The 26,903-nt window shown below is 52.1% G+C and overlaps 1 protein-coding gene across 9 annotated transcripts in view; it reads right to left on the bottom strand.

The window, feature by feature from the left end:
• The window catches only part of PRR5L (proline rich 5 like), a 146,112-nt gene that overhangs the window by 7,784 nt on the left and 111,425 nt on the right, over positions 1–26,903 (bottom strand). For 8 of the 9 annotated variants that reach the window (XM_059139987.1, XM_059139946.1, XM_059139961.1 and 5 more), the window contains 4 exons: positions 15,728–15,785; positions 11,029–11,120; positions 7,913–8,053; positions 3,004–3,130 (listed from right to left, as the gene is read on the bottom strand). In XM_059139987.1, coding sequence (XP_058995970.1) covers positions 3,004–3,130; positions 7,913–8,053; positions 11,029–11,120; positions 15,728–15,785 — 418 coding nt within the window. The remainder of the gene's footprint in view (positions 1–3,003; positions 3,131–7,912; positions 8,054–11,028; positions 11,121–15,727; positions 15,786–26,903) is intronic. The other variant, XM_059140012.1, reaches the window with a different exon arrangement.

Below are 26,903 nucleotides of genomic sequence, written 5' to 3'. Positions count from 1 at the left end.
GTGGGCCTGGCCTCTGACAAATTTTTATTTACTTATTTTTTAAAGTGTGCACCCTTCCTCCTCACCACCTTCCCACTGCCCTGGGAAGGTGACTGCTTTGGAGGAGAACCGTACATCATACTGTTGCTCCAACATGACTTCAACATGACTCCAACGTGACTTCCCCCACCCCCCCAAGCCTTGTACGTTCAGGGAGTGAGGCTCCCTTCACAAACCCATCGGCCTCGCTCACAACAAAAGAGCCTTTCCAAGCATCCCCATGGAGTCAAACAGGCCTGGGCAGGTGCCCCTCCAAGTCCCCCGGGAACCACTCCTCAGGAGCTTTCTTTCCAAGTCGGAGCCTGAGGTCAGCACAGCAGCCACCCCTCAGCAGGCTGTACAAGGAAGACAAGCACCTAGGCGGCACCTGCAGCATGACAGGCATCTGGTAAGTGGTGGCTTCTGAGATGAGCCCTCCAGCTGTCTCAGACCATGCCCAGCCCCAATGGACCCTGAGTGGACCACAGAAAACCCTTCCTGGGGCTTTACACTCCGGCTGGACAGAGGTCCTGGTCTCCATTCTACTGAGGGGAAGACTGAGGCTCAGGGAGTCTTCACTTTATCTGGCAAAAGGGTGTCCTCAACAGGGAAGGGCTCCACCGTCACCATTTTAGCTGTTTGGTATGCAGAGGTTCAGGGTGAAAGGTCTGGCCCCAGAACCCTTCTGGGCTGGGGAACCCCCTCAGCTGTCCCTCAGTAAAAATCACCATCAGCTTCTAGAAACTGACAGGAGTAGGCAGGGGTGAGGTTGGAGCACGTAGGAGAGCTGCTCAAGTGCCACCAACGTGGGGCTTTGAAATCCCAGCTCCAACAGCCATGCGACCTTAATCCTCATTTGTCTCACCTGCAAAATGGGTACACTGGGGCCCACTCTGTGGTAGGGTAGTCAGCCCACCCGGCAGAGGGCCTGCGCAAGAGGTAGTCTGTGGCCGAGCCTTCCCCAAACACAGGTCACTTTGTAACTCTGAAGGTCTTTCAGTTCCTCAAAGGCTCCCACCTCCTGTTCCCTACACCCCCTCCCCCAGAGCCCTCCCAAAGATCCTTCCCTTTGCCTGGGACAACTGAGTACATGGGGAAGGCAGATTAACTCAAACTCATCCTACAGGACGCATCTCAGGTATCACTTCCTTTGGGGGGGCCTCCCCTGATCTCCCAGTCCAGGTGAAGGGCCCCTTGGCTGATGAGCTTCCCCCCACCCCCAAGAGTCCCTGTACACAGATGAATCATTGTTTGTGATCTATTGTTTGTGACTTCCCCCGCGGACTGTGCACGCCACAGGGCAGTGACGGGTCAGTCTGAGTCACAGGTATACCCGCGGGTATACCCGCAGCACCACATCTCACACGGCACCTGGGGGAGGGCCTCAGGACACATTTGCTACAATAATAATAAAACAATCAAAAAGAGTCTCTTTCTTCCCCTTCTGCCCTTCCTGAGACAATAGCCCGGACAGGAGGACCGTCCTTGGTATAAGAAAACCTCAGGCCTTTATCATTTGCCAAAAGTATGTATTATTCTGAGTTTAACTGGAAAGCCAAAAGCATCCCTTCTTAGAGTAAGTACTCCTGAACAAACTTCCAAATCTATCCTTAATCCTGGCTCTAGGCCCAGCGGATGGCCAAGTGTCTGCCACGACCTAGTTCACCGGCTTGTATCCTGATACCTGCCCGATTCCTCCGGCCATAGACAGGTTAGGGTTAGGGCTGAGTCGAAGCCAGAAGGTGGGCTCCAGGGAGGGCAGAGAAACGCGGCAGTCTGCTCATGGCTGGGGAGGCGGGGGGACAGCTTTCCTTCAGCTGGCATGGTCACTCTGGCTCGCACCAGCTCCTGGGTGGAATGAGCTGGAGGATCATTCCACCAGCTCAAGAGGAAGGGGTGGGGAGGGAGAAGAACCCGGCAGGAAGGCTGGGGCCAGCACCCCAGATGTGTAGTGTCTCCAGAGACACATGAAGGGGCCAGGAAACCGGACAGCCAGCCCCGCTTTTCCTGCAGTAGTGAGGCCCAGGGAGGGGCAGAACCTCGCTGGACACAGTTCCTCTGCCCTTTCCTTCGAAGCTCAGCCACAGTTCCACAGAATCCAGGAGAACGGGGCAAAAGATTCCAATTTCAGGGAATCCCTTGGCGCCTCTGCACCTCTGTGTAGGTGCTGGTCTCCCCTGCCTGGGGTACAACTGCCTGTCACCCACCTAAATAGGTAAGTTTTAGAGGGCTGCCTACTATATGCGAACCAGCATTAAAGTTGCTGCACATAGGAAAATTCCTGCATTTGGGGGGCTCTTGTTTCAAAAGGTAACTGAAGAATGTGTCTTGTGATAAGGCTAGTATAGGGCTATTTCTGCATCTGGACTGCAGTTTCACAGAAAGAAGGAGCAGATGCCATCCACCTCTAGATTCTCCAGGGTGTCGAGTGCAGAGGCTGACACGAATGCTGGCTTTAGAGCCACCAACAGGACTTGCCCCCCACATCGAGGAGCGCCTTTCCTTGGCATGTAGGCCTTGGCAGTACCTACAGACAAGGAGCGAGGAACAGCAGTTCCATTTCATCAGGCCGAACACAAAACGAGCTGTTTTCCCATCTCAAGCTGCTTTCAAGGGAAAATCCACTACCGGTGGTTTTTCCACTCAAGTGTGTGTGGGGGGATGCACGCAACCAGGCAGTTTCTGGTTATCACGTACAGGAAAATGAACACTGCAGGCACACAAAAAAGATCGAAGCCACCGATCAAAGATGCAGATCAGACAAGCAACACCACAGAGGCACAGCATCCATCCCCCGGGAGGGATCGTGAGGCGGGGAGGTTACCGCGACACAGGCCAGTGGGAAACACAAGTGATCATTAACATGCGCAGATCGGCCTGGACCCACAGCAGCAGCAAAGAGCTTGCAACACCGTCCAGGCTCAGGAAGACATCGCTGGCAGCTCTCAACGGGGATCCCCACAACCCAAGAGCCTCACCCCTTACCCGCCATGTACGTGGGACCCGAGACGCCGCGGTCCTCACTGATGCCCAGGAAGGGAGACACCACTTGCTTCACCAGTTCCTCCAGCTGCAAATAACCCTCACTGGGGCCCGTGGGCTCGTGAACACTCTGGAAATAAACAGCCGAGAGAGACAAAGGTCAGTTAAAAGCAGCCAGGGCCAGCGGGCACCCAGCCAGCAAATCCTGATTGCCCTCAGGCTACACTGGAAGCGGGGACACCAGCAGGCAGCATCCTCGTGGCTGGAATGAAGGAATCCGAGGCCCGAAGCCTGAGTCACGTGCCACAGGTCACAGTGATGAGAACTGTGCCCCCATGGCATCTCCTCCCACTGGGCCCCAGCCACGCAGGGCAGACGGGACACGCCAGCTCAGGGCTGAGGTCTGACGGGTCCTGACCACAGGACCCCACCCCACTCTCAACAGCAGCTGCTTCGCACTCGGCAGGCACTTTGCACATGCACTTTACACGGACCAAAGCAGAGGTCTCTCAACAATGCAAGAAGCCAGATGCCCCCATCATCCCCCTTCTGCAGACAAGAAAGTGAAGACCCAGAAGGCTCGTGTAACCCAGGACTGGAATGCAGGCGGCTTTGGCTCTGAGACCCTCTTACCGCTACTTGTTAAAGAGGCTAGAAAAGAACGGGGAATAGAATCTAGCATCAAGATGAAGAGTCGCTCAAAAGCCCAACAGGACAGGCGTCCTCAGGGCTAAGCCTTGGCAAACGCCAACTAACACCAATGACCATGGTCAAAAACAAAAAAAGGAGACCAAAAGTGACCCAGGTTCTCCAGAAGACCCGCACACTCTTAGGGAATCTAGTTTCTCTCTGGAAAGGACTCTAGAAGCCTTGCTGGGTATCGAGGAGTTGGAGGGGAGCAGAGCTGTGCTCAGCCCAACCGGATGTCCCACCGAAGTCTCACATCGGAAGGGAGGGTACATGACCTTCACTTAAAGAGTAAGAACTCCCCACCGTGCTGGAGTTTGGGGGGATGGGAGGAAAAGATGGTGGTGGGAGGCTGAAGCCAGAAGAGCCCGTCCCACAGGCTGGGGATGGCTGCGGGAGGCGGAGGCTCCCTTGGATGCCAGCTGACTTGACCCATGTCAGCTCCTTCCCCCAGGGACAGGGAGGGCTGGGGGCGGTGGAAGGGAGGGGGGTTGGCTTCAGGAAACACAAACAGGCTAGGGAAGGGGGTTACGGGGTAGAAGACTCAGGGACAGGAGGGGGGTCAGAAGAGAGGACATGCAGAAAAAACAGGCCGCAGTGAAGGCTGCCCAGCGCTGCACGGGGGTGGGGGGGGGGCAGGCAGGAGGGTTTTCATGGCCCCTGGGCTCTGACACCTGGCCCTCGGCCTGGGCTGATGCCCTGGAAAATCCAGCAGTGGAAATGAAGGGGGAAAGCACCCCAGCCAGGAAGGGACTCCTCCAGGCCGCAGAAGGGAGAAGGGAACCTCCCTCGGGCTCCCTGGAAACCACTCAGGACTCAAACCGGGGCAGTTTCAGCCCCAAAACCGCCTGGACTGGTGTTCAGAACTGAGGAGACTTTTCTTTTTCCTTCAATTTTTTTTTCCTCCTTGATATTTCTCCTCTGCCTTATCGCCCCAAGCCTTCTCTCGACTCAACAAGAGAGGGACAGTGGAGAAAGGGGAAGAGACAAGAGGTGGGGCGAAAATGGGTCACCCGCGCATGGTTTGGAGCCGGACAGTTTTCTCCCAGGGCAGCCGCGGACAACCCGACTTGCACACAGCCCTCAGCCCGGCCGCCAGGCTGGCCCAGCGCAAAATGAAAACGTGGGTGGGGTTCCTTGTGCAAAAATTACTAGGCATTTCAAGACGGCGATGGGAGAGAGTAAACCCAGCATGGGGCCCTGCTTGGCAGGGGACCCCGGGTGACTGCACGGGTGCCCCTCGGGAGGCACTGTCCCAGGATGATCTCAGGACCTGGCGGCACCTGCCAGGAGGAACCAGAGCCCAGGCTCAGCCTCTCCCTGGGGGGCAGCCCCTGGGGACAGAAGTGTGCCACCCAGAGAGCAGGGGACTTGGCAGCCCCTTGCATGTGTTGGGGAGGGAGGGGCTTGTTCCGGGACATCTGGAAGAGCAGTGGAAAAGGGACACTTGAAGGCTTGGGGAATGGCTCTTTTCACTGTATGAGGGTCAGGCGAGGAGATATCAGCTCCAGATCTCGTGGCACTGGGGCAAGCAGGGGCCTGGGGAGAGAAGGGAGCAATTCTAATGACTGGGGCTCCAATTTCCTGCAGTGGGCATGGTTCCAGGGCATTCAGACCCAGCAGTTGCTATCCCGCTGCTCAGGAAGATAGACCTGGACGGGGCAAGGATCTCTATTCGTCCCTGTCACATTCCCAGCTCTGGGCTTTACAGTTTCCAGAGTGAGGAAGAACAAGAGCCAGGACTCGTCCCACGAGACCCTCCGGGAAACAGCGCCAAATGACCAGGACAGCGGACCATCTTAGAAGCTTCTGCGGTCTCTCCCAGGGCTCTTGGGCACTGTAGGAGGGAGGCCGTGGTACCTAAACAAGGCTGGATGGGTCGATAGAAAGACCAAGGGCTGAGGGAAGGGTGACAGATTCACTCTCTTATAAATTACTATGTGACCTTACGATGCTCGACCAACTCTGAACCTTCACCTCATCTGCGAAACTAGGAAAACAAGGACTCTCCCCTTGCTCAACGTCCCAGACACCTGTCCCAACCACAGAGCTTCTCTGTACTTCCTTCCCTCGGCCAGGAGAGAAATCCCTGCAGATGGTCACCATCAGGGGACTGGAGGGAGGCCAGAGGCCTGGGGTCAGTCCCGCTCAGGCTTTCGCTAGCTGTGCCATCCCTCGCCGGGCATGTTTCATTAACACCTACCACGTGCCAACCACGTGCCTACCACATGCTTACCACGTGCCTACCATGTGCTGGGTGCTGAAAGCATAAGAGGGAACACGGACGGACCTGCCTTGCCTGGAAGATGGCTGTGGGCCCTGGGAGACAGTGTTCTCAGCAGAGGGAACCCAAGTGCGAAGACTCTCCTGCCGCAGGGGGAGGCAAAGGGACCAGTGTGACCAGAGGCTCCAGGTGAGGCCGGGGAGGTGGGAGGACCAGAGGCCGGGACACAGATCAGGCCATTTTCCTCAGATCACTGGGAACCCCATAAACAGCAATGCAGGCTAGAGGTGAGGGTGGGTGATGGAAGCGTCTCCTAGGCAAGCAGGCCCACCCCTGCGGGGCTGCAAGGGGATGATGGCTGCCTTCCCATATGGCTGTTGGGTTGTCCCATGTGGGAACGTGGTGGATGTTTTTCATGAGCACAGAGAGAGGCCTTCCTCGGCTGCTATCGGCAGGTGGGGGCCCTCACCCCTAGTCTCCCACCGAGAACAAAAACAGCACCCACAACAAAAAATCACCTCTCGTCCTTAAAACAGCATAAACGGAAATAAGAAGGGGAAAGCTCAACTTCTCTTTCCCAATCTTCCCAATCTGAACCCCAAAGGGGTCATTGTCTAGACTCCTCACTCGGGATGCAAGCTCCACTTTACACTTCTTAGACATGAATCCTCCACATATTTTCCAGACCCTCTTCCTTCTCCTTCCTGCCCGGAAAACACCCGACCTGGCTCCCCAGCCAATGACAAGTATCCTCATGGTATTAGGTAACTCGTGCTCCTCTGGGACTTCAGGAAAGGAGAAGGCCCAGAAGGTCGGCCCAGCTCAGGGACCCAGAAGAGAACAGCAGCTGGAGGAGAGGGAGACCTGACCCCATGCCTGCTATAGGGCAGTGGGGTCACCGCCAGCCTGAGCAAGGGTGACACCGGCTGCCCCGGGGAGCAGCTCAGACCCAACGTTGTGACGTTTGAACTTGTTACAGAGATGGAGGCACTGGAGCCATCTTTTGTGGGGCTGGGGGGGAGGGGCGTGTCCCTGACCACATCTCTGTTTTGTGGGAATTGTGTACCCCCACCCATAGGATTGGGCTCCCTGAGGCCGTATTTATATACTTGACTGAAGGTCACAGCTGACTGGCAAAGGAGATTTGGGTAGCCGGGGCTAGACCAATCCAGTGCCTTCCCCTGAGTGGACACAGCTCTGTCGTAGAATCCTACGACTTCTGGTTGAGGTCCCTTGGACCAGCACATATGTCCTGAGTTCCTGTTTCTTCACCTGGGAAATGGGAATAGCACCACCGACTACCTACAGAGCAACCCTCTGGATGATCTGATTCAGAACACACCACACAAAGTCCCGGGCCTGCACCTGGTACGTAGCTCATCTTCCTACTGTTGATACAGAATGGGAAGAAAGAGGCAACCATGGGGGTCATTTCTCGGTGAAAACACATGAGCTGCATGTGTGACGCCACATTTGGTCACGTGCAAACCAAAGAAATGAACACAAGTCTGCAGAGGGAGGGGGAGAGACAGACACTCGGTCCAAGAGACACCGGGCAGGGTCTTCCCGGCGTCGGAGAGACAGGGAAAGACCAGCAGGTGGCGATAGGCTGGCAGCTTTGGGGTCTGACGTAGTCTTGCTTCCACCTGTAGACTTGGGATGCCCACCTGCCCCTAGGGAACCTTCTAGTGACTATAGTCTGGCTCCACTCACCTGCAGGGGGCGCTTGCTGTCACATGCTCCTTGTAGCTCATGGGTGAGGAGGGAGCGTGTCAGCTCCCTGAATGACAGGACCCTGGTTCTCTGGCAGCACCCCCTCCCCCCCGCCAAGCCACGTCCCCCCACAGCTGGAATCCCAGCACGGAGCACAGCCTTACAGGTGCAGCAAATGAACACACGCTCTAAGGAACAGGAATAATGACACTCTAGCGTAAGAGCTGAGCTAAGGTGCCTAGGTCACCCAGTCCCATCCCCGTGCCATAGGGTCTCTTCCTAACCCACCTGCAGGATGAGCAGCATCTGGACGATGGACGGGGGCGGCGGGGACCGGGCCAGCAGCAGCACATCCCCAAGCTTCACCTTCAGCAGCACCAGGTCACGGAAGCCCAGCAGGGAGATCTGACGGATGGTCAGCTCCTGGCCCTGGAGAGGAGAGAGGGGGCAGCACTGGGAGGTGAGAGCCAGGTGGACAGGCCACCAACATAGGGTCCAGGATGCCCAGTATGAACAGAACACCAGGATGGGACAAGACAAGGTATGCGCAGGGGCGATGGGTGCGCGGGGGTGGATGCTGCCAAAGAGTCAAAGACTTGGCCCTGGTCCTCCCCAAGGAAAGCTTCATGTACAGTAAGGCGTGACTCGACCTGCCTGCATGACCCAAGATGATACAAGACACATAAATGGGGACCATGTTGTCATGAGTTTGGTGGGGGGAGGGGCGGTCAGGGAGGAGGAAGAGAGAGGAAGATGGGGGGAAACGAGAGAAAAGATCCACACCCCACCCCACCCCCTTCCAGGCTGCTTCCTCAACTCTGTTCAGTACGTGAGCACTTAGCCTGCACCAGGCCAAGAAGGAAAACACACAGACGAGTCTGACCACGCAGGGTGTGGGTGGGGGCTGGAAATAAGTAATAATCCTAAGAGCTGACAATTTACTAAGCTCCAGGGGCTAGGCAGGACTTTCAATATTTTAGATGGAACTAACACGATTAATCCCCACCCTTCACGATAGGTACTGGTATAAAACCTACTTCACACACGAAACCTCTCGAGCCCAGAGTTATGGTTCTAGCCCCAGGGTAGAGCCGGATCTCAAAACAACTCTTTGATTTTAGGGCTCCCGAAGTTTCTCAAAGCAGAAAGAGAAAAGAGGGTCTCTCTCGACTCCCCTCTGCGCGTATACACACCGCACACACCAAAAAACGGGGGCTGTTCTTGGCGGAGCCGAGGAGATCGGAAGGGACCTGTGAAACAGGATGTCACTTTTCATCCCTTTTCTAGCATCTACATTTCTAGAACTCCTCAGGGTTTCCCAGAAACACACAGAGTGCTTTTGTCTTCCCTGCATCCCTTCCTCTTTGCCCGCTTCTGTCCCCAGAGACACACACAAGCGCCCCTGGCACTTTCCAGGCTTGGGTCAAACACCCCTTCTTTGACTGCCTTCCCCACATGTCTCCAATGGCAGCGGTGCTCCCCCCAACTTTGCCTTTTCCAAGGCAATGCAGTCCACACTGACCTCTGACCTCATAACTATCTGTACCCTCGCTCCCTCTCCCAAGTTCCTTTCACTTTCTAAGGTAGGAAAATGAAGGCAAGCTTCCACATCCTTGAACACAGTAGGTCTTCAAAACCCCGTCTGCCCACAGAGGAACTAGGTCTGACACAGACACCTACCCAGACAGGGGCTCTAAGGAGGATCGAGCTGACCTGACAGACATCTGGGTGTGTTACTAGCAGCAATGAGGACCCCTAACTCCAGGCCTCTCAAGGTGGGGGCGTCTGGGTCAGCAGCAGCACTTGGGAAACTGTGTGGGGGACAGGGGGTGGACAGGGGCAAGTCAACTATCACTGGAGCTTGTAATTTTCCAAGAGAAGCAGCTGGTAACATCCCAGACCCACACAACCGGGATCCTGCCTGGATATATGTCAGTGAGGGCCCTTCTTGGCCATCCGGTGACCGCACCAAGGCCACGCCCACTCAGATGCCACACTCCCATTCTAACCACATCCAGATACCCACACCCTGGAATTCCGTGCTCCTGGGGTCTTAAGACAGACACTCAGGTATACACACCCCCTCCAGTAGAGTTGCCAAATAAAACGGAGAATGTCCAGTTGAATGGGAATAATTTTATAGTAAAAGTATGTGCTAGATTTTGCATTATTCATTGTTTATCTGAAATTCAAATTTAACTCAGCATCCTATAATATTATTTGCTAACTCTGGCCACACTATCTCCCAGGTTGGTCTTCTTAGGACCCAATGCGGGCCTAGGAGTGACCACTACCAGGAGGGGAGACGTCTGTGGGGATCGGAGCTTAAATGACCCCATACACGTTCCAAACCCTCTCAGAGGGGCATAGGACGGAGCTGAGGAGGGGGTGAAGAGACCATTGAGCTAACGGTCAGAGCTCTTCTGGAACTACTCGGGGCAGGCCAGAAATGGGATACAGACTCTGTAGGCATAACCTCCCAATTTTTAGATATTGATATATATTTAACAGAATTCCAAGTTCCCATACAACACCATCCAGAGCAAGAAGAGCCTGTGGGCCCTTATGTCCAGCACACATCACTGCCAAGGGCTGTGCTGCTGTGGGGCCCCACACCCGCCCTTCAACAAAGCCCCCATGAGATCTGCACCTTCACCCCAGCGGGCAGACCGGGGGCAGGATAAATGGAGGATGGAGATGTGAATCTTGGGGAGAACAATCTATCAGTCAACCTGACCGCAGGGGTGTTCACTCTGACTGGGTAGTGACCAGTCCTGTTAACAGCCTCTGCAAGAAGGTGGAGGAAGTCAACTCAAGTGTTAGAATAAGCTCCGGTCACAGAGTAAGAATACCAAGGAGATGCTGCTCATTTTTCGCTGGAAGTCCCATATTTTGCAGATGCAACAGAGCTCTGCACAGAGAAATGAAATGAGTTCGCCCAAGCCCAGCTACCAGTGTCCTTTCTGCTCCCTCCTGTGGCTACTCGTCTTCAGGCATCCATCCTTTATGGAAGGCAAGCAACATGATTCCCTTCCCACAATCTGGGACAACAGCATCCGTGGGCTTCAAAGAAAGGGAGGGGGGAAGAAAAGAGAAAAAAGTCTCCCTGCCCCATCTTCTCTACTTCTGAAACAAACCGCTCCAAGAATATACAGGCAGACTCAAAACCAAGAGCATGACGAGAGCCTACAAATTGCTGGTTAAGCGGGCACTCTCCCTTTGCTTGAGGTTAGATGCTAAACATAGACCAGAGAGCCCTCCAGAGAGCACCGAGGTCCTTAGCCAACTCAGGCGCCCAACGTCCTGCCTCTGCCCCGTTCACCAGGAGGCCCCAGCTGGCCAAAGGCCAAGGAAGGAGACAGAGCGCCGAGGCCGGCAGGAGGTCGTTCCTCAGTGAGACTGACCTGAACTGGATAAAATATTGCCTGCAGGGTGGGGAGAGTCTCAGTGAAGAAGTGGTCCCACACTTCAGCCAGAGCCTCAATGCGATTTTCACCTACACGAGGGCGAGAAGATGGGAGGGGAGAAAGAAAGAAAAGAATTGATCATTACTTGCAGGACAGGCAGAGACAGTCCCGTGTCAAACGCAGCTTGGGGACAGGGCAGCTTGGGGACAGAGCTACAGAAGAAGCTCCTTATCTACATTTGCCCTGGGAGGCATTAGTACAAGTAAATGTAGGATTAGATGGGAAGACTTCACGGAAAAAAAGACAAATAAGTCTTCTATCCCCTGTGCCAGAAAAGGGAGCTGAAGTTTGGAAATCACAGGGCCATTGTGCCATCATGGGAATGGTTACAACATTCGCAGGCACTGCGCTAAACAACTTATCTCTAGGTCATTTCATGAGTAAACTCATGACTTCATTTTATAGGCTCAGAGAGGCCAAGGGTCTAGCTCAACATCACACAGCGAGAAGGCAGAGCGGGGATGCCAGAACCCATGCTCTCGACAGAGTTAATCGGGGAGGATCATGGGCACAGTTATTTATTGTTTTCATTTTCTAATCATGACAACACTGTTTTTGGTTTTTTGTTTTGTTTTGTTTTTTATATTCTGGATTGGAGCTGTCAGTACAGGGAGAAGAAAGAAGGGCCTAGAAAGTACCACTTCCACCCACTGGTTTGCAATAACCAGAGGCCAGGTGGACGGTGGGACATAGCACATTCTGCAGTGGTCACCTGCAAGACACAGGACCCACCGGATGCTGCGCCTACTCTCGGCCCTGGGACCCAGACCACGGTCAGGCACCAGTCCCGGGCTGCCTATACACGGGTCACCCCAATGCCACCGGAAGGCGGTGCCAGAAACTTTGCAACTGCAGGAAGGCGGGCACGGGCAGAGAGAGGGGCCCGCACAGTGGTTGCTTTTTAATGACCTAGATGACAGAGCTGATTGAGCACTGTCTTTGCTCATCCGAAGCAGAGAAACTGGGTCGGCCAAGATTAGACACCGAGAGATGCACTTGGCAAAACCCTGCCAGTTCCACTGAGCAGATCTTGAAAGATTCATTTAGCATCTTCCGCCTATTAATTTAATGGACAATAAAAGCAGTGGCTGAGAGAGAGCAGAGCAAGGGCATAACTAGCAGTGAGCAGGGCCGAAGATGTGCCGAGTTTGAAAGGTCAGAGAGAAACACACTAGGGGGGAAAATGCAAATCCGTAGCACCCTTTAATTTCCCTCCTGGACTGCTAATTACAGTCGGTTGGAATTGCTTATTGACTTCGCCCCCTCCACTAGAATGGGAATAAGCACGTGAGCCCTGTCCGTCCTGCTCACCATTATTATTTCTAGTGCTTAGCACGATGCCAGACGGATCAATAAATCCATTTTTAGGAAGCTTTCAGTAAATGAATGGCAGGGATCAAGTGTATAGGTTTTCCCAGATGCTAAGGCCGGTGCGTGAAAGGAGGTTACCATCTAATCTAAATATGGGACAGGGCAGAACAGGACTAAATAATTCGCTCCGACATTTTCCTTTGCTCTCAGATCAAGAAAACCTCTAAAAAGTGGGCATTCTGGTGGGCAGGGGCAGGAGTCTGTTTCCTTCTTCTGCAACCTTACCCGTGACCTTTCCCTTTGACCTTTGGGCCCTACTATGTGGATTTTACCTCAGCCCTTAATGCTCACCATGATCCTTCACACCACAGGGCTTTTGCACGTGCTAGTCCCTTTGCCTAGACTATTCTCCAGCCCCCACCCCACACTTTGCCTGACTTACATTTGTCTGTCCCTCTAGTTTTAGCTCCAATACTGCCTCTATACCAAAGTCCAGCCCACTGGTCAAACCAGTGGAAAACCTATGGACTATAGTCTTGGTACCTGTTGCAATTACAGTTTTATAGTTGATGATGATTTGATAAGTACCTCTCTCCACCACTGGTTGTGAGCTCCACGAGGGCCTGGAATCCTACGATGGTTTTGTTCAGCACAGTGTCCCCAGCACCTAGCAAAGTGCCTGGTACGTAGTGGACTAAAAATCAACGTCTGAATGCACAAATCTTTCCAAACGCAGGCTATGCTAGTTCACAGCAGAGAGGAGTTGAGGAGGTCAAAAGGAACATCTGAGATGTTAGCTCTCATCCTGGTACCCAAGAACAAGGTGAACCCAACACCTGGATAATGTCCTTCCCAGGAGAAAGGGCTCCTCCAGCTCCTTTACATGATGGCCTGTATCCTAAGCCTTCTACGAGGCAGACAAGCAGAGGCCTTCTGGAAATGGAGGAAGGGAAGGGGACCCCTGCAGGTCAGTGCTGGTGCCTACGGACTCTCCTCCACCACCAAGACAGAACGCTCATCGGCACACAAGGCAATCCTCCCACTTAGCAGCAGGAAGGCACCTCTCCTGGGAACCTGGGTCTAATTGCTGCCTTCAAACTTCACAGAGTAATGGACGTTTTGGAAAGCATTCAGGAGAACATCAGACAGACACAGGCTAGCAAAACAGGGTAACCCCGGGGAAGAGAGTTACGAGGAAGTGACTTCACCTTCAGAAAACAGCCCAGAGGACTCAGCTTCCTGCAAAGATGAAGGGTGACTGGATGGAAGGTTCTAGATAGATACCCTGCAAACACTTAATGGGCCACGGGAGTTTTGACCACCGCATGATTACTGAAGGGGAATGAGAAACTCCTCATGGTCAAGGTTGCTAAAGCTTGGGGAAATGTCACTGGAATTATCGTGACAGAGCCTGCCCGGAGAGGAGCTGTGTGTGTTGGTTCTGCGGCCGTTATGCTGCAGGTGCATAAACAGGGAGGTCTGTTCTATGAAAGGATGGGTACTAACAGTGGTTTCTGAGCCAGAGGATCTGGGGCACCTGGGTGGCTCAGTGGGATAAGCCTCTGCCTTCGGCTCAGGTCATGATCTCAGAATCCTGGGATTGAATCCTGCATCAGACTCTCTGCTTGGCAGGGAGCCTGCTTTCTCCTCTCTCTCTCTCTCTCTCTCTCTCTGCCTGCCTCTCTGCCTACTTGTGATCTCTGTCAAATAAACAAATAAAATCTTAAAAAATATAGCCAGAGGATCCTTTTAGCTGAATAAAATATTTCTTGGAGGTGTAGTACATAACATAAAAAGTGGGGATGTTCGGAAGACAGGCAAGGCCCTTACAGGTTTTCCACAGGCCCCCTGGCTGTGCGGTAGAGCCGCTCAGACGCCTGGACGAGAGCAGACCCAGGCAGAACACCCGGCCCAGTGCCCTGTAGGGTGCTTGGGGGGCAGAGGCACAGAACCTCAGATGACCGGCATTCCTGAGCTTTCATTCCAAATGTATTTACAGTGAGCATCACTCAAATGAGAGGCCCTGAACTTCCCTTTAAAAGCACCATACAGCTCCGATTTTGCTCAATATCCTTTTCATGAAGCTGATTTTCCACGTTTCCAGGAGCTTGGGATAACTCCCCACATGACCTCCAAGCAAATATCATGGCCAGAGACCATGTGCTTCTCTTCCCTCCCTTTCTGAGGCAGCCACCTCCCACGCTGGTGTACCAGCCTGACCCCAACATGCAAAAGGGGCACAGACTTCTTCTCATCAAGGCCAGTCACTTAAAAATAAGGCCTTGGCCAGGGGGGCGCGGGGCACCTACGTGGGTTGAACACCTGACTCTGGAATTCAACTCAGGTCATGATCTCGGGTTGTGACATCGAGCCCCGAATCAGGCTCAGCACTGGGTGTGGAGCCGCTTTGGATTCCTTCTCTCCCTCTTCCTCTGCCCCTCCTCCCTGCTTGCATGAGGGGGCAAAAAAGAGCACACCCTCCTGCCCGCTATGTCTGTGTCCAGTAGTAAATCTGTAGTAGCAGATTGACCTCTAGGTAGAAGTTTCTAGGCTAGGGTAGGGGAAAAAAAAAAAAAAAAAACATCTGTAGACCTACTACATGCCAGATAATGGGGTTACACCTATTATATTCCCTACACTCCCTTTCAAAATCGTATCATTTTAAAAATGATTAAAAAAAAAAAATCCAAAGAAACTAGAAACTTGCCAAAAGTCCCCCAAGCAACAGGTGGTGATCTAAGATCAGGATCCAGCTTCTCAGGATCCAGAGTCATGGGGTTGGCCAATTCTTGCCTTGGTCCCACCTCTCACCTCTATTTGGTGCCTCTCCATCCTGTCCCATGGGCTCTAAAACGTTTTAAGTCCAGGAACCTTCCTTTGCCCATCTTATCAGACCTCATGCAGCAGGTACCTGCCTGGTATACAGTCCCCCAAATGGGTAGGGGCCTCGTGAAATAGAAGACCTCAAGAAACATGAAAAAGGCCAATTGAGAATAGCCTGGATCAGACCAGAAGGAGCGGCGTGGCAGGATCTGGAGTGGAATCAATCCCTGCCCAGGAGACCGCCAGCACGCCCCCGGGGAGAACCCTCAGCAGGGTCTCTGAGAAGACCACCCCGATTCCACAGGACTTCTCAAAATACGATCGGACTCGCACTGCCACGAGCAGCCGACTGCAGGCGAGTGCGGCCGCCTGGCTGGAGGAGACACGGTCGGCGTGAATCACTCCCTTGGAGCCCGCCACTTTTGGACAGAAGCATTTCAGCTGTCCAAACACCAGAGGCTGAGTCACAGAGCCCGCTGTACGAGGGCTGCCTTGTACTTGCCTTCGCACAGCTTAATCTTCTCCTCCACGAACAACAGGCCTTTTGCAAGAAGCTGGTTCTGTCAAGAGAGGACAAAGAACACAAGGGTTGGGCTACTGCACAGAGTGACAAAACCTTCTTCCACTTCCAGTGGCTGAGGGCGCCGGGTTCTAGGCACTGGCAGGCTCTGAAGCCTCCAAGTCTGAGGAGACTTTTGTCCTCTTGGAGGATCAGGCTTCGGGAGAAGTCAGCGAGACATCCCGCAGCAAAAGAGGGAGACAGGGGCGGAACCCAACCGCCATCCCGTCCCTCCAAGCAGGAAGGAGGTAGGCCTCACGCTTGGCTGGCCCTGTGGCACCCAATATCCTTTGAGCCCTTAATCTAAACTCAGAAGAGGGAGCGCTGAGGTAATGGGAAATTAGGCAGAAATAATATTTTTTAAAAAAGATAAATTGAGGGTCTCTCACGCTAGCATGAAAGAGACTGTGTGTAAAACTTCAACCAGCTGTGGGTATGTGTCCGTCAGTGAGCATGTGTGTGTTAAGCTGTGGAAAGGGAGAATAAGGTTAAGTCTTTTTTCTTTTACTTTTTTTTTTTTAAAGATTTTATTTATTTGGCAGAGAGAGACACACAGTGAGAGAGGGAACACAAGCAGGGGGAGTGGGAGAGGGAGAAGCAGGCTTCCTCCTGAGCAGAGAGCCCGACGTGAGGCTCGATCCCAGGACCCTGGGACCATGACCTGAGCCACGGGCAGACGCCCACCGACTGAGCCACCCAGGTGCCCAGGTTAAGTCCTTTTTCAATCGCACCTAACAACTGCTGAGTGTTCTGTGTATGTCAAAGGGTTTACAGCCTTCATTTCACCTAATTCCAACCATCTCGAAAGTCTCTTCTGGTTGGTGCCATCACCCTTACTTGGCTGATGTCAGGAAAGACACTGCCTACAGGCGACAGAGCAGAGCTTCCTGGAGCCAGAAGCCATGTTCTCTCCACTCTGCTTTGCTGCCTTCCGGCAAGTCTTCCCACCCAGACCCCTTCCTTCCCTTGAAGGGCTACAGCGGGTCCCACAAGAAGTACAACAGCCTCTCCACATGTCACAGAAGCTCCGAGAACAAGGACGTGCTGGTGCATCTCCACCTCACCCCATATTATCAGATTCTCAAAGGCCTATGTTTATGGCATAGGGGGCCTGTGGGGATAGGACTCCTACACAAAAAAACCAATGCATTTCTTAGTATACTCCTTTATAAAACCCTACATGGCCATGATGACAAGAACATGCATAGCAAAGGGGAAAAAGCTTAGATGTCAGATGGGTTCAAGTTCCAGCTTGGCCACATTCTAGCTGTGTAATCTCAGCCTTACTTTCCCTGATTCTTGAGTTCCTTATCTGTAAAATGGTACCCAACCAGCAATATCATAGAGTTCATGTAAGAATTAGTCACTGTAAACACACACACACACACACACACGTGGTCTTTTTTGTCCTTAGTACTCAGTGGCAATGGGCAGTGATGAGCACAGCTGCTCTCTGAGCCCATCTGTCTTCACAAAACAAGTGGGATGTACAGAAAGTCTGTAACAAACGAGCCTACATCAAGTATATTAAAGTATTTTTAAAAAGGAGCAACCCCATTTCTGTGACTCATACCTATAGACCAAATGTCACAGATCCTATTAAATAAAACTCATAAGATATGGGTGCCTGGGTGGCTCAGTGGGTTAAGCCTCTGCCTTCGGCTCAGGTCGTGATCCCAGGGTCCTGGGATCGAGTCCCGCATCGGGCTCTCTGCTCAGCTCCCTCTATTCTTTTTTCCTGCTCATGCTCTCTCTCAAACAAATAAAGTCTTTTAAAAAAACAAAAAAACAAAAAAGATAGGATCTAACTTCAAAAAGTAGCCGGGCACTGTTTGGTTTCAAGATGGAACCCCAAATTCAAGTTAGAGCGACATCTTAGGGGAGAGCACCAACTCTGTTGAAGGACGAAAATAGCAATTCCTTTACAAAGAACGGCAACAAACAGGTAATTAAGGGGAAACCCCAACTGCGTCTTCTCCTTCCAGCCCAGCAAACATTTCCCAGCAGCTTCTGGGTCAGAAAGCAAGAAACCACCATGGCACCCAACTTCAGCTCTCAGAAGCAAGGTTCTGGGACAGCTGAGCTGGACAGGAAAGGGTTCCAGAGGAGCTTCCTGGTGGCAATCGCTCCATCGGCATGTTTCTGGGCAACTGGGGCCTCAAGCCTCTGCGTGGGTCCCTTTCCAACATCCGGATGAGGTTCTCAGAACAACTCTGGGAGCTCTGTGCAAGGGTTCCTGATGCCATGACTCCCTGTCACCACCTCTAATGCAGCACGGATGTCCCAGGCTTTTTCCAAAACAGCCCTACAAGCCTCAGAAAGCTCACGTCTCTGCGATACACCCACAGATGAGATCCAGCGCCCGGCTGAAGGCAGCTTTTGTGAGTGTGTTCCATCACTGCGGTCATGCACACGTTCAATGGCACGGGTCGGGGAGAACCGGAAGTACTGGGAGGCGGACAGAGAAAAAAAGCCTCATCTTGGTCCTATCCTGAGTTAGTCAAAGAAATGAATTCAAACCCTATATCCTCTGTGCTAGGTCCTTAGGGGTGAGGAACGTTTCTTAGTTTAGTGCCCATGGCTCTGAGAAGTGTCCCAAACACAGCAGATGCTAATAGACATTAGCCGAGTGTCCATGTTCCCTGTTTGGGGGGTAAGATCATGTTGAACTTTTAAGAAATCAAGATAAGTGACAGAATGTGTATAAGAGGGAAGAAATGGAAAAACAGTCTCCCTAAATTTGTTGACATTTCTTCATTTGGTAAAAATCACTTTGTCTGGATCTTAGATGATAGACTTCTTTAAAAGATGGCCCAGACTCTCCTTCCTTCTCTCTCTTACATCTTCCCCCTTTCAAGGAGACACTTGGGGGAAAAAACAAAACAAAACATTTTTTTTTCTTTTTCAAGTAAAAGAAATTACTTGTGGATTATAGAGAATGAAAAAGAAAATTTTCATTTTAAAATTCTCATGATAGGGGTGCCTGGGTGGCTCAGTGGGTTAAAGCCTCTGCCTTCAGCTCAGGTCATGATCCCAGGGTCCTAGGATGGAGCCCCTCATTGGGCTCTCTGCTGAGCAGGGAGCCTGCTTCCCCCTCTCTCTCTGCCTACTTGTGATCTCTGTCTGTCAAATAAATTTTTTAAAATCTTTAAAAAAAAAAATTCTCATGATACGCATCATGGCAATCCTTAACTTAGACCAAATAGAGCACCAAAAACAGGCTCGGGAAGGGACTGAAGGGAGCATCTAGTCATTCTGCCGTCTCCCCAGCTCTGTGGTCAAAATCCACTGGTCACACACTGTTCTGATGGTGTATGTATGGACCTTTCCAGGAAAGGAGTCTCCAGATTTTCTTCAGCATGTGTGCATGGAGGAAGGATCTTTGGGGCCAGCCTAGCCTACAGCCCCCACCCCCTTTGGAGAAGCACCTGTCATCCACTTAATGGACCTGTGCCCCACTGTGCAAGTTCAAACCCCTTGACCCCAGCCTGTAGCGTCAGCTTATCCAGCTGGCCTGGTTCCAACCCTACCCCTGACCCAGGCCTCAGACTGAGCCAATTGTATCTCCTGGGAATCTGCAGTCAGGCAGGACCCTGGGGAGGTTAGGGTCCTGTGTGACTGCAGGCCTCACGGTCTGAAGGGCCTCCCACTTGGGTTCAGTGCCCTGCAGTTACCATTTCAATTCTTAATATTTTTATCTTTGAACTTGTGTATTGTAAGTGAAATTGGATAGGGCTATGCAGGACGTGCCAAGGCCTGGGGCCTCAGCTCCTCTGTGGTCCTGCCTCTTAGCACCTCCCCAGGAGGGGTTTTCAGCATCTGCTGTCCCCGCACACTGGTGGCTGACCCCGCTGCAGGGTCTTCTTCACCCTGCCCACCTCCCACTATCCTCCCATTCCCAATGGTGGAAAGGGTCTGGCCGGTGGGCACCCAGGCACAGGTGCAGGGAAGGGAGAGTTGGGTGCCCGCCTTGCAGCATCTCGGGGAGGGGCCTGGTGGCAGCCCTCCCCTCCCAGGGCTCACAGAGCTGTGCCTCAAGTGCTGGTGGCTCAGCGCGGGGGCGGGGGGTGGTGGTGGTGGTGGTGGTGCACATTTGGCCACCCTTGATCTGTGTCCAGAGGGTGCAAAGGTTACAATCTCTTCAGAGGTCACTTGGCCACCGTGGGTTACAACAGCAAGCCCACAGGAAGATTGATTTACCCACCCTGGCCATGACCAATTTTTTATTTTGCACCGGGCCCTGTAAATGATGAAGCCTACCTTGTCTGTCTATCACTTTACCTAAGGATATGCCACCTGACATCTGTGAGGCTTAAGGCTACTGAGACCTAAAAAAGTGGGGGAGGGAGGAACCAGCATTGAACTGGGCATCCATTGTGCACAGCCTGTCTTTCTAGGCACCTGTTCTCCCTGGAACTCACCTCACCGCACTCCCAGCCCTCGACAAGAGCCCGACTCCGGAAGGTACCGAGTATCTGCTCGCTGCGGGCAGTGTGGGGCCAGAGCTGGAAAGAACCTAACTTTCCTCTGGTCCTACTCTCCGCCCCATGGCAGCAGGACCACCACCTCCCCAGGCCTAAGGCTTCAAGCTAATAAAACACATTAAACAGCAGCCACCTAGGAAACGACCCGGGTGGGACTTGGAACCAGGGTCCTGGTCACCTACTGCTTCACCCCCACCCTGGAAATGAACTTAGCCGTGGAATACACGACACTTTGTTGAAGTGGCAGACGTGGCTGGGTGTGAGAAACAGCTGACTTGTCTATTTTTTTCTAAGCCATCAAAAAATAGGCTGCCCACAGAAAAGTAAGGTCCAGCTAGGAAAATGCAAAAAACAAGGATGTCTGGGGAAACGCACTAGAATCACCCAATCTTGAGTGGGCAGGACAGATTCGCCCCATCCTGCCAAGGGGATCATGGAGGACAGGCAGGAGGAAGCAGTGAAGGGCAGAGGAGAAGGTGGTCTTGTCACCAGTGCACACCTCCAGTCCACTCCCACCGGAGGGACTCAGGAAAACAGGGGACCCGTTAGGCTTGGGGGGGTGGGGAGAAGGACATGGACCCCATCTTCCCAGAGGAAAGAACTTTCCACATAGCAGGAATTCTGTAGATGCTAAGGCCGCCGGCCACTCTCCGCTTCTACTGCTTCAGCCGTGATGATGGAAGGACAGGAGAGTTACTTACTGGTTTTCACTCTTGTCAGGCACTGTATTAAACCCTCTGCATGCACTAGCTCATTACACCTTTGCCGGAAACGATGCCTGTTTTACAGATGAAGAAATGGAGGCTTGGAGAAGTAACCAGCAAATGCAAGACCAGAACTGGCACCCAGGTTGGTCTGAATCCAAACCCAGGTCTTTCTCCCATTCTATGCCCCTGGTTTATTTTAGCAATAATAATAAAAGATACAAAGACACAAATCACCATATGCTGACTGTTCCCTTTATACCAAGCACTTTGCCAATTTAACAACTCCTCTAGGAACCACAACAACCTTTTGAAGTCGGTACCATGATTATAACTAGCGTACCACTCCGAAAACTAGGCTCAGAGAGGTTGAGTGACAGGCCTGAAGTCACCCAGCCAGTAAGGGTTCCAGTAAGGACCAGGATCCAGATGTGCCTGGCGGAAGGGCTGGTGCTTTCAGCCGTCCTGCTCTCCTGCCCTGGCACCTGGCGAGGCTGCTTACCTCCTTGCCCACAGGGGAAAACAGAGGAGATCGTCTTCCGGCTCTACACCTGCCGGGAGCAGTTGGCTTAGCCACCTCAGGTGAGGTCACTCAGTCCTACCACAAAGCCTCCATCCAGCTGGCTCATTCCTGATGCCTGACCCTGCTAGCAGCGTCCCAAATTCTGCTTCTCCAAAAGTACTTTCTCAGGCCTCCCTCTCTGCGATCCACTCACTGTCTAGCAAGGCCAACACCTGGCTCCCCGGCAGATTCCAATCCCAAACGAGACATTCCTTCCGACCCCAGAGGCGTCTAGAAGCACGCCCCTCTGCCTCCGGAGAACTAGTGTTACCCAACAATCCTGCTCCACGCATGTTTCCAGCGATACCAAGGTCTACAGAGGTTCCTGACGCTGGCACCCAGCCAGTGATGGACACGGTGGGCCACCTTCTTCTCTCCCCTCGCAACTCTGCAAGTACAGTCATCGTCCCTAAGGACATCTGCATTTCCTGTGAACCTCAATACCTTCCTAGATAAGCAACGAGAAGGCTCATAAACATGACTCACCCCCAAGCCTGGAGAGTTCCTAATAAGCCAGTCCTGGTGTGTGTTTTGCACGTATGTGTTGTGGGGTGTGTGTGTGTGTGTGTGTGTGTGTGTGTGAGGGGGCGTGATAAGACCAGACAGAAATCCCCAGCTGGAGTGAGAAGATTTAAAACTCGGTACAAATGCCAATGCTTCATTTAGCCCTGCTTCAGGGGTTACTGAGAGGGTGTATTTGGGGTTTTAAAAAAGTTGTTTCACAAGGAAACTTGGAACAGTCCATGTCTGTTTCACTGGACACAAAACAAATGAAAATTAAAAACACTGAAACTTCTCTTCCCTGGGGCATCCTTGAACATTTAAAATACAATCCAGAAGATTTTTCTTCTGTGGCCAGATGGCCTGGGTTTGGATACCTGCTCTGCCTTTCCCTAGCTGTGCGATCTTGCACACCCTCCCTTCTCCAGGTTTCGGTTGCACAAGAACAAAATCTTCCTCATCAGCCATCAGGAGGAATAAGGGACATGGCCCAGGGGAAAAAAGGTTTAGAGCGTCTCTCAGAAAGTGCGCAGGCATCACAAGCATGGACAGCGGAGCCCAGGGCCCACACTTTCTGCTTCTGTGAGTCTGAGGCGGGGCCTGAAAATTTGCTTTTCCAACACACTCGCAGGTGGCGCTAAAGATGCTGGTCCAGGGACCACACTCTGAGAACCAGGGGCTTAAAACAATGCCTGGACCATGAACCTGTGAAAATGTCAGCCATTGGAACTATTATTGCTTTCGTCCTCCTTAGAGCTCTTCGCCAACCTCAGAGAAAGCTGCCCTGGTGCTTTCCATGCCTAACAAGTATTTCTCAGCCCTTCCAACTCAGTCTTTATTCCTCGTGGCCACAAAGCGGCTGCAGTGTCTCCACATCCGAAAACTGTGTGCATTTCCAGCAGCCCCCCTCTATCCCCTGCCTGCCATCCCCCCTCCATCGGGGCCCTGAGCCTGGCTGCTGCCTGCTCTATGGGACATCACCCAATTTCATACATAATGGTTTCCTGAAAACTCATGCAGAATGAGACACTTGCATGATATAAGGCAGAGTTCTGCTCCTGTAGAGCTAAGAAGGATTATAAAATCCCTAATTACACCCCACCTGCACCTGACAGACTTCTAGCGTTTCGCACCTACGCGTTCCTCGTTTCTCAACGGAACGTGCAGTACGCCAAGGCCAATGGGGCTAAACACCCGCCACGTCTGCGTGCCTGTTGAGTTTCCTCTCGATCTCAATTATATGAAGACTTACGGTTATCAATTTCATAGGACCCATCTTTTCCATTTATCTTCATAAAATCTGAGACAAGTACACTAAAAATATTCAGATAATTGCAGGGGTTTCAGGTAATTGCTGAGGGGATGAAGTACGGCAGAGCTCCTGAAGGGTAACCCAGAGGGCTGGCAGGTGGCCCCCCACTGAGAGTAGCCTGAAGCATCCAGGGTCCCTCTCACAGCTGCCAGATGGGTACCACTCCCTTCTCTCCCCTCCCAGCAGCCAAGGAAACCTTCTGTCCCCCCCCACCCCCGCAATACTTACAAACTCCACAGTGCCTTTCTTCCACATACTGGCCAACTCCAAAAGGCAACCTGCACCGGTGTTCTCATCTAAGGGCATCGTCCCCTCCCCTCTTCCTTGTCTTTTCGCTGGAGCACAGCCCACTTGTCCAACGCCCCATCCCTTGCTAGCCTCTGTCCTCCTGATCCCTTTTTTCCATTTGGGGAATCCCACTGGTTGGGGAAGACTTCCCAGGCTCCACAAAGAGGAGTTGAAACCTTTCTTCTCTATTCCAGTTGGGTTTGTGGGGAAAAAAAATCACACGCAAGTGATTTTCCCCACTCTTGTATCATCACTCCACCCAACTAGCTGTGGATTCCTACTGGCGCCATCTTTGTCCCCTACAAAATCTACTGATTCCAGGCCTCTCTGGAAGCCTTTAACCATCCATGCAGGTTAAGTTAACGCTAGCGTTTCAGTTAACGCTACATGGTGTAGGACCCATGTGGCTTCACCTACATCCCTGTTGTGTCTGCATTCTCCAACTCCACAGGGGCCATGAAGCTTCCAGGGGTCTCCCCCCTTGGCTCTGCCAGGTGCCATAAGCCCTCAATGAACCTTCCCTGATAACGAGGCACCAATGAGGAAACGGGCCTCCTGGGACTCTTACAGATATGGGTAACAGGGGGAGGTATTTATAGCAAATGCTACCAAGCCATCTATGTATGACCTTTTGGCATTAGGGTGACTAAATGTCCCCCTTTCCTAGGTACTAGCTCATTCAGAGCCACTGAGGATAGACAGTGTTTCTGTATCAAGTGAAACTCCAGTTTCACCGAAAGGAATTTCACTTTCTGGGCTTAGGGGGAAGCTTACAGCATGGCCAGCAGATACAGGAGCCCAGAAAATGCTCTCTGCAGCTCCTCCCATCCCCATGCCCCGCACCACCAAGGTGGTTAACCACTAATTAGGTGACAGAAAGACACAGAGCATTTCCTATCATCAGTTTGCAAAGTTATAAGGAACCAATTATCCCACAGAGCTGTCTCCATGACATGGAGTTCCCCTGGGAAACCCCAAGTCTCCTTCCAGGAGCAATTCAAAACAGAGGGCAAAAGAAAAATTCAATACTGGAAATGTCCAATTTTGGGGGGCCCATGTCTTCTGGAAATCTACCTGTGCTTCTGTGGCTCAGACGGCCTGTCTTCTGCATGTGCGGACACATGATAAGCACCGTGTTTCCACCTGCTTCCCCTCTGCCTCCACCTCAGGTCATGGCCATCATTCTTCACTGAAGATACCCTTTCATGACTCTTTCTTTAAAGTACAACATGAGGGGTGCCTAGGTGGCTCAGTGGGTTGAAGCCTCTGCCTTTGGCTCAGGTCATGATCCCAGGGTCCTGGGATTGAGCCCCGCGTCGGGCTCTCTGCTCAGCGGGGAGCCTGCTTCCTCCTCTTTCTCTGTCTGCCTCTCTGCCTACTTGTGATCTCTGCCTGTCAAATAAATAAATAAAATCTAAAAAAAACTTAAGCTACAACATGAGGGGCGCCTGGGTGGCTCAGTGGGTTAAGCCGCTGCCTTCGGCTCAGGTCATGATCTCAGCGTCCTGGGATCGAGTCCCGCATTGGGCTCTCTGCTCAGCAGGGAGCTTGCTTCCCTTCCTCTCTCTCTACCTGCCTCTCCGTCTACTTGTGATTTCTCTCTGTCAAATAAATAAATAAAATCTTTTAAAAAAATTTTAAAAAAAGCTACAACATGAGAATGTTTACTTTCAGACACAGAGTCACAGAGAAGACTCAAGTGGAGATGTCCAGGTTGGGGGTCTGGGTCCCAGGCAATGGGTGTCCATGGATAAACGCAGATGGCCAGGAAGGAGTCATCTGTTCACAGAGAGGAACCCAGTGCGCCAAGAACCCATTCATCATCTTCTCGGGCAGCCACATCCACAGCATTGGTGTCTTACCTGTCCACCCCTTGGTTCTGTTCCTCATGTGTCCCCAGACCACACCCCCTCCCTTGCTGGAGAAATGTTCTTCCTGGAGCCCATTCAGACTTTCCTTCTTGAAACTGTATCTACCTGTAGAATGCGAAGGCTGGCCTCTAAAACCCTCGCTCCTGGATGCCCCTCCCCCTCCAGCCTCCCTCCTGGAGAGTTCTACTTGGTACAGCTGGTTTTGGGACCAGCCCATTTTTGAGCGGTGCCTAGCAGGGGGCTATCCAAACCCCGAATCTCTCTCCAACCACTTTCAGCCTTTGGCCATAGCCAGGGCCGCTTAAACGGTTAACTCTTTGCAGACTACTTTTCTTAAATCCATCCACTTTTTAAAACACACACATGTTTAAAAACGAAATTACAGCAACATCATTTGCCATAAATGGAAGGTAACTCAACCATCAACTCAACACACACGCACACACAAAAAAGTTGTGAAATCCTAATTAGCGTCCCTAGCTGAATGTTCTACGTTTGAGGCCTGCTCTGTCTTCCTGAAACACCATTGCCAAGTCCCACAGAAGTGTAAAAGACCCCGACACAAACCAAGACCCTCTCTGGCGTAATCGGCAGCACTAAAGGAAAAGGAAGGGCAACACTTCCCAGCCACGAAGGCGAGTGTTCTTTAACGCCCTTGTCTCCACCATCTAAAATCATCTACCTGCAGCAGACAACCCCTTCTTCTCTCCCGAGAAACTTTACTGAGCATCTACTCTACGCCAGGTACTTTCCAGGGGCTGGGGAACCAGACACCTCTTTTTATAAGGGGCTCTGCTCCTCCAGGAGACTTCAAACCTACACTTTATAGAGACTGCTAGACAGCGCCCAGGCTAGCTTTCCCTCCAGTCTAGCACCTTACACTAAGGAAAAACCCAGATTCAAAACTGTGAAAATCAGCTCCTACCCCACACCCCCAGAGACTCACTATTTGCCAAGCAGTTTGTCTGATTAAGCTCTCGAAAGAAAAAAAAAAACATGACGTGTGGTTATTAGTTAAGTGTTTGGCATACTTTGTAAGCAGCATTAACCTCCCCCAAAAACCTCAAGGCTTCCCAGATAAACAAGTCCCCACCCAAATGCCCTTCCCCACCCATCCTAGGGTAAGCCCCCCATGCCAGAAGACAACTGACATTTAAAACCCAATTGAAACCACAGCAAATGCTGTCTATTTTAAATGTCAACAAGGAAGGCGGCCAGGCTGGCAGGTTCCTCCAGGACTGATTGAAAAACCACTTTTCTGGAGCTGGATTTAAAAATCAATCACCACAGACAGCAAGAGGAGAGGCTGAGGACAAGACTGACCTTTGAGTCAAGGGCAACCGAGATGATGCACATTTGTAACTCATTACCTCTTTCTTAATCTTTATGTTTGTCTC

The sequence above is a fragment of the Mustela lutreola genome, chromosome 1 (genome assembly GCF_030435805.1).
Source record: "Mustela lutreola isolate mMusLut2 chromosome 1, mMusLut2.pri, whole genome shotgun sequence".
In the NCBI taxonomy this organism is placed as follows: Eukaryota; Metazoa; Chordata; class Mammalia; order Carnivora; family Mustelidae; genus Mustela; species Mustela lutreola.
This window is presented reverse-complemented; position numbering and strand designations above follow the sequence as displayed.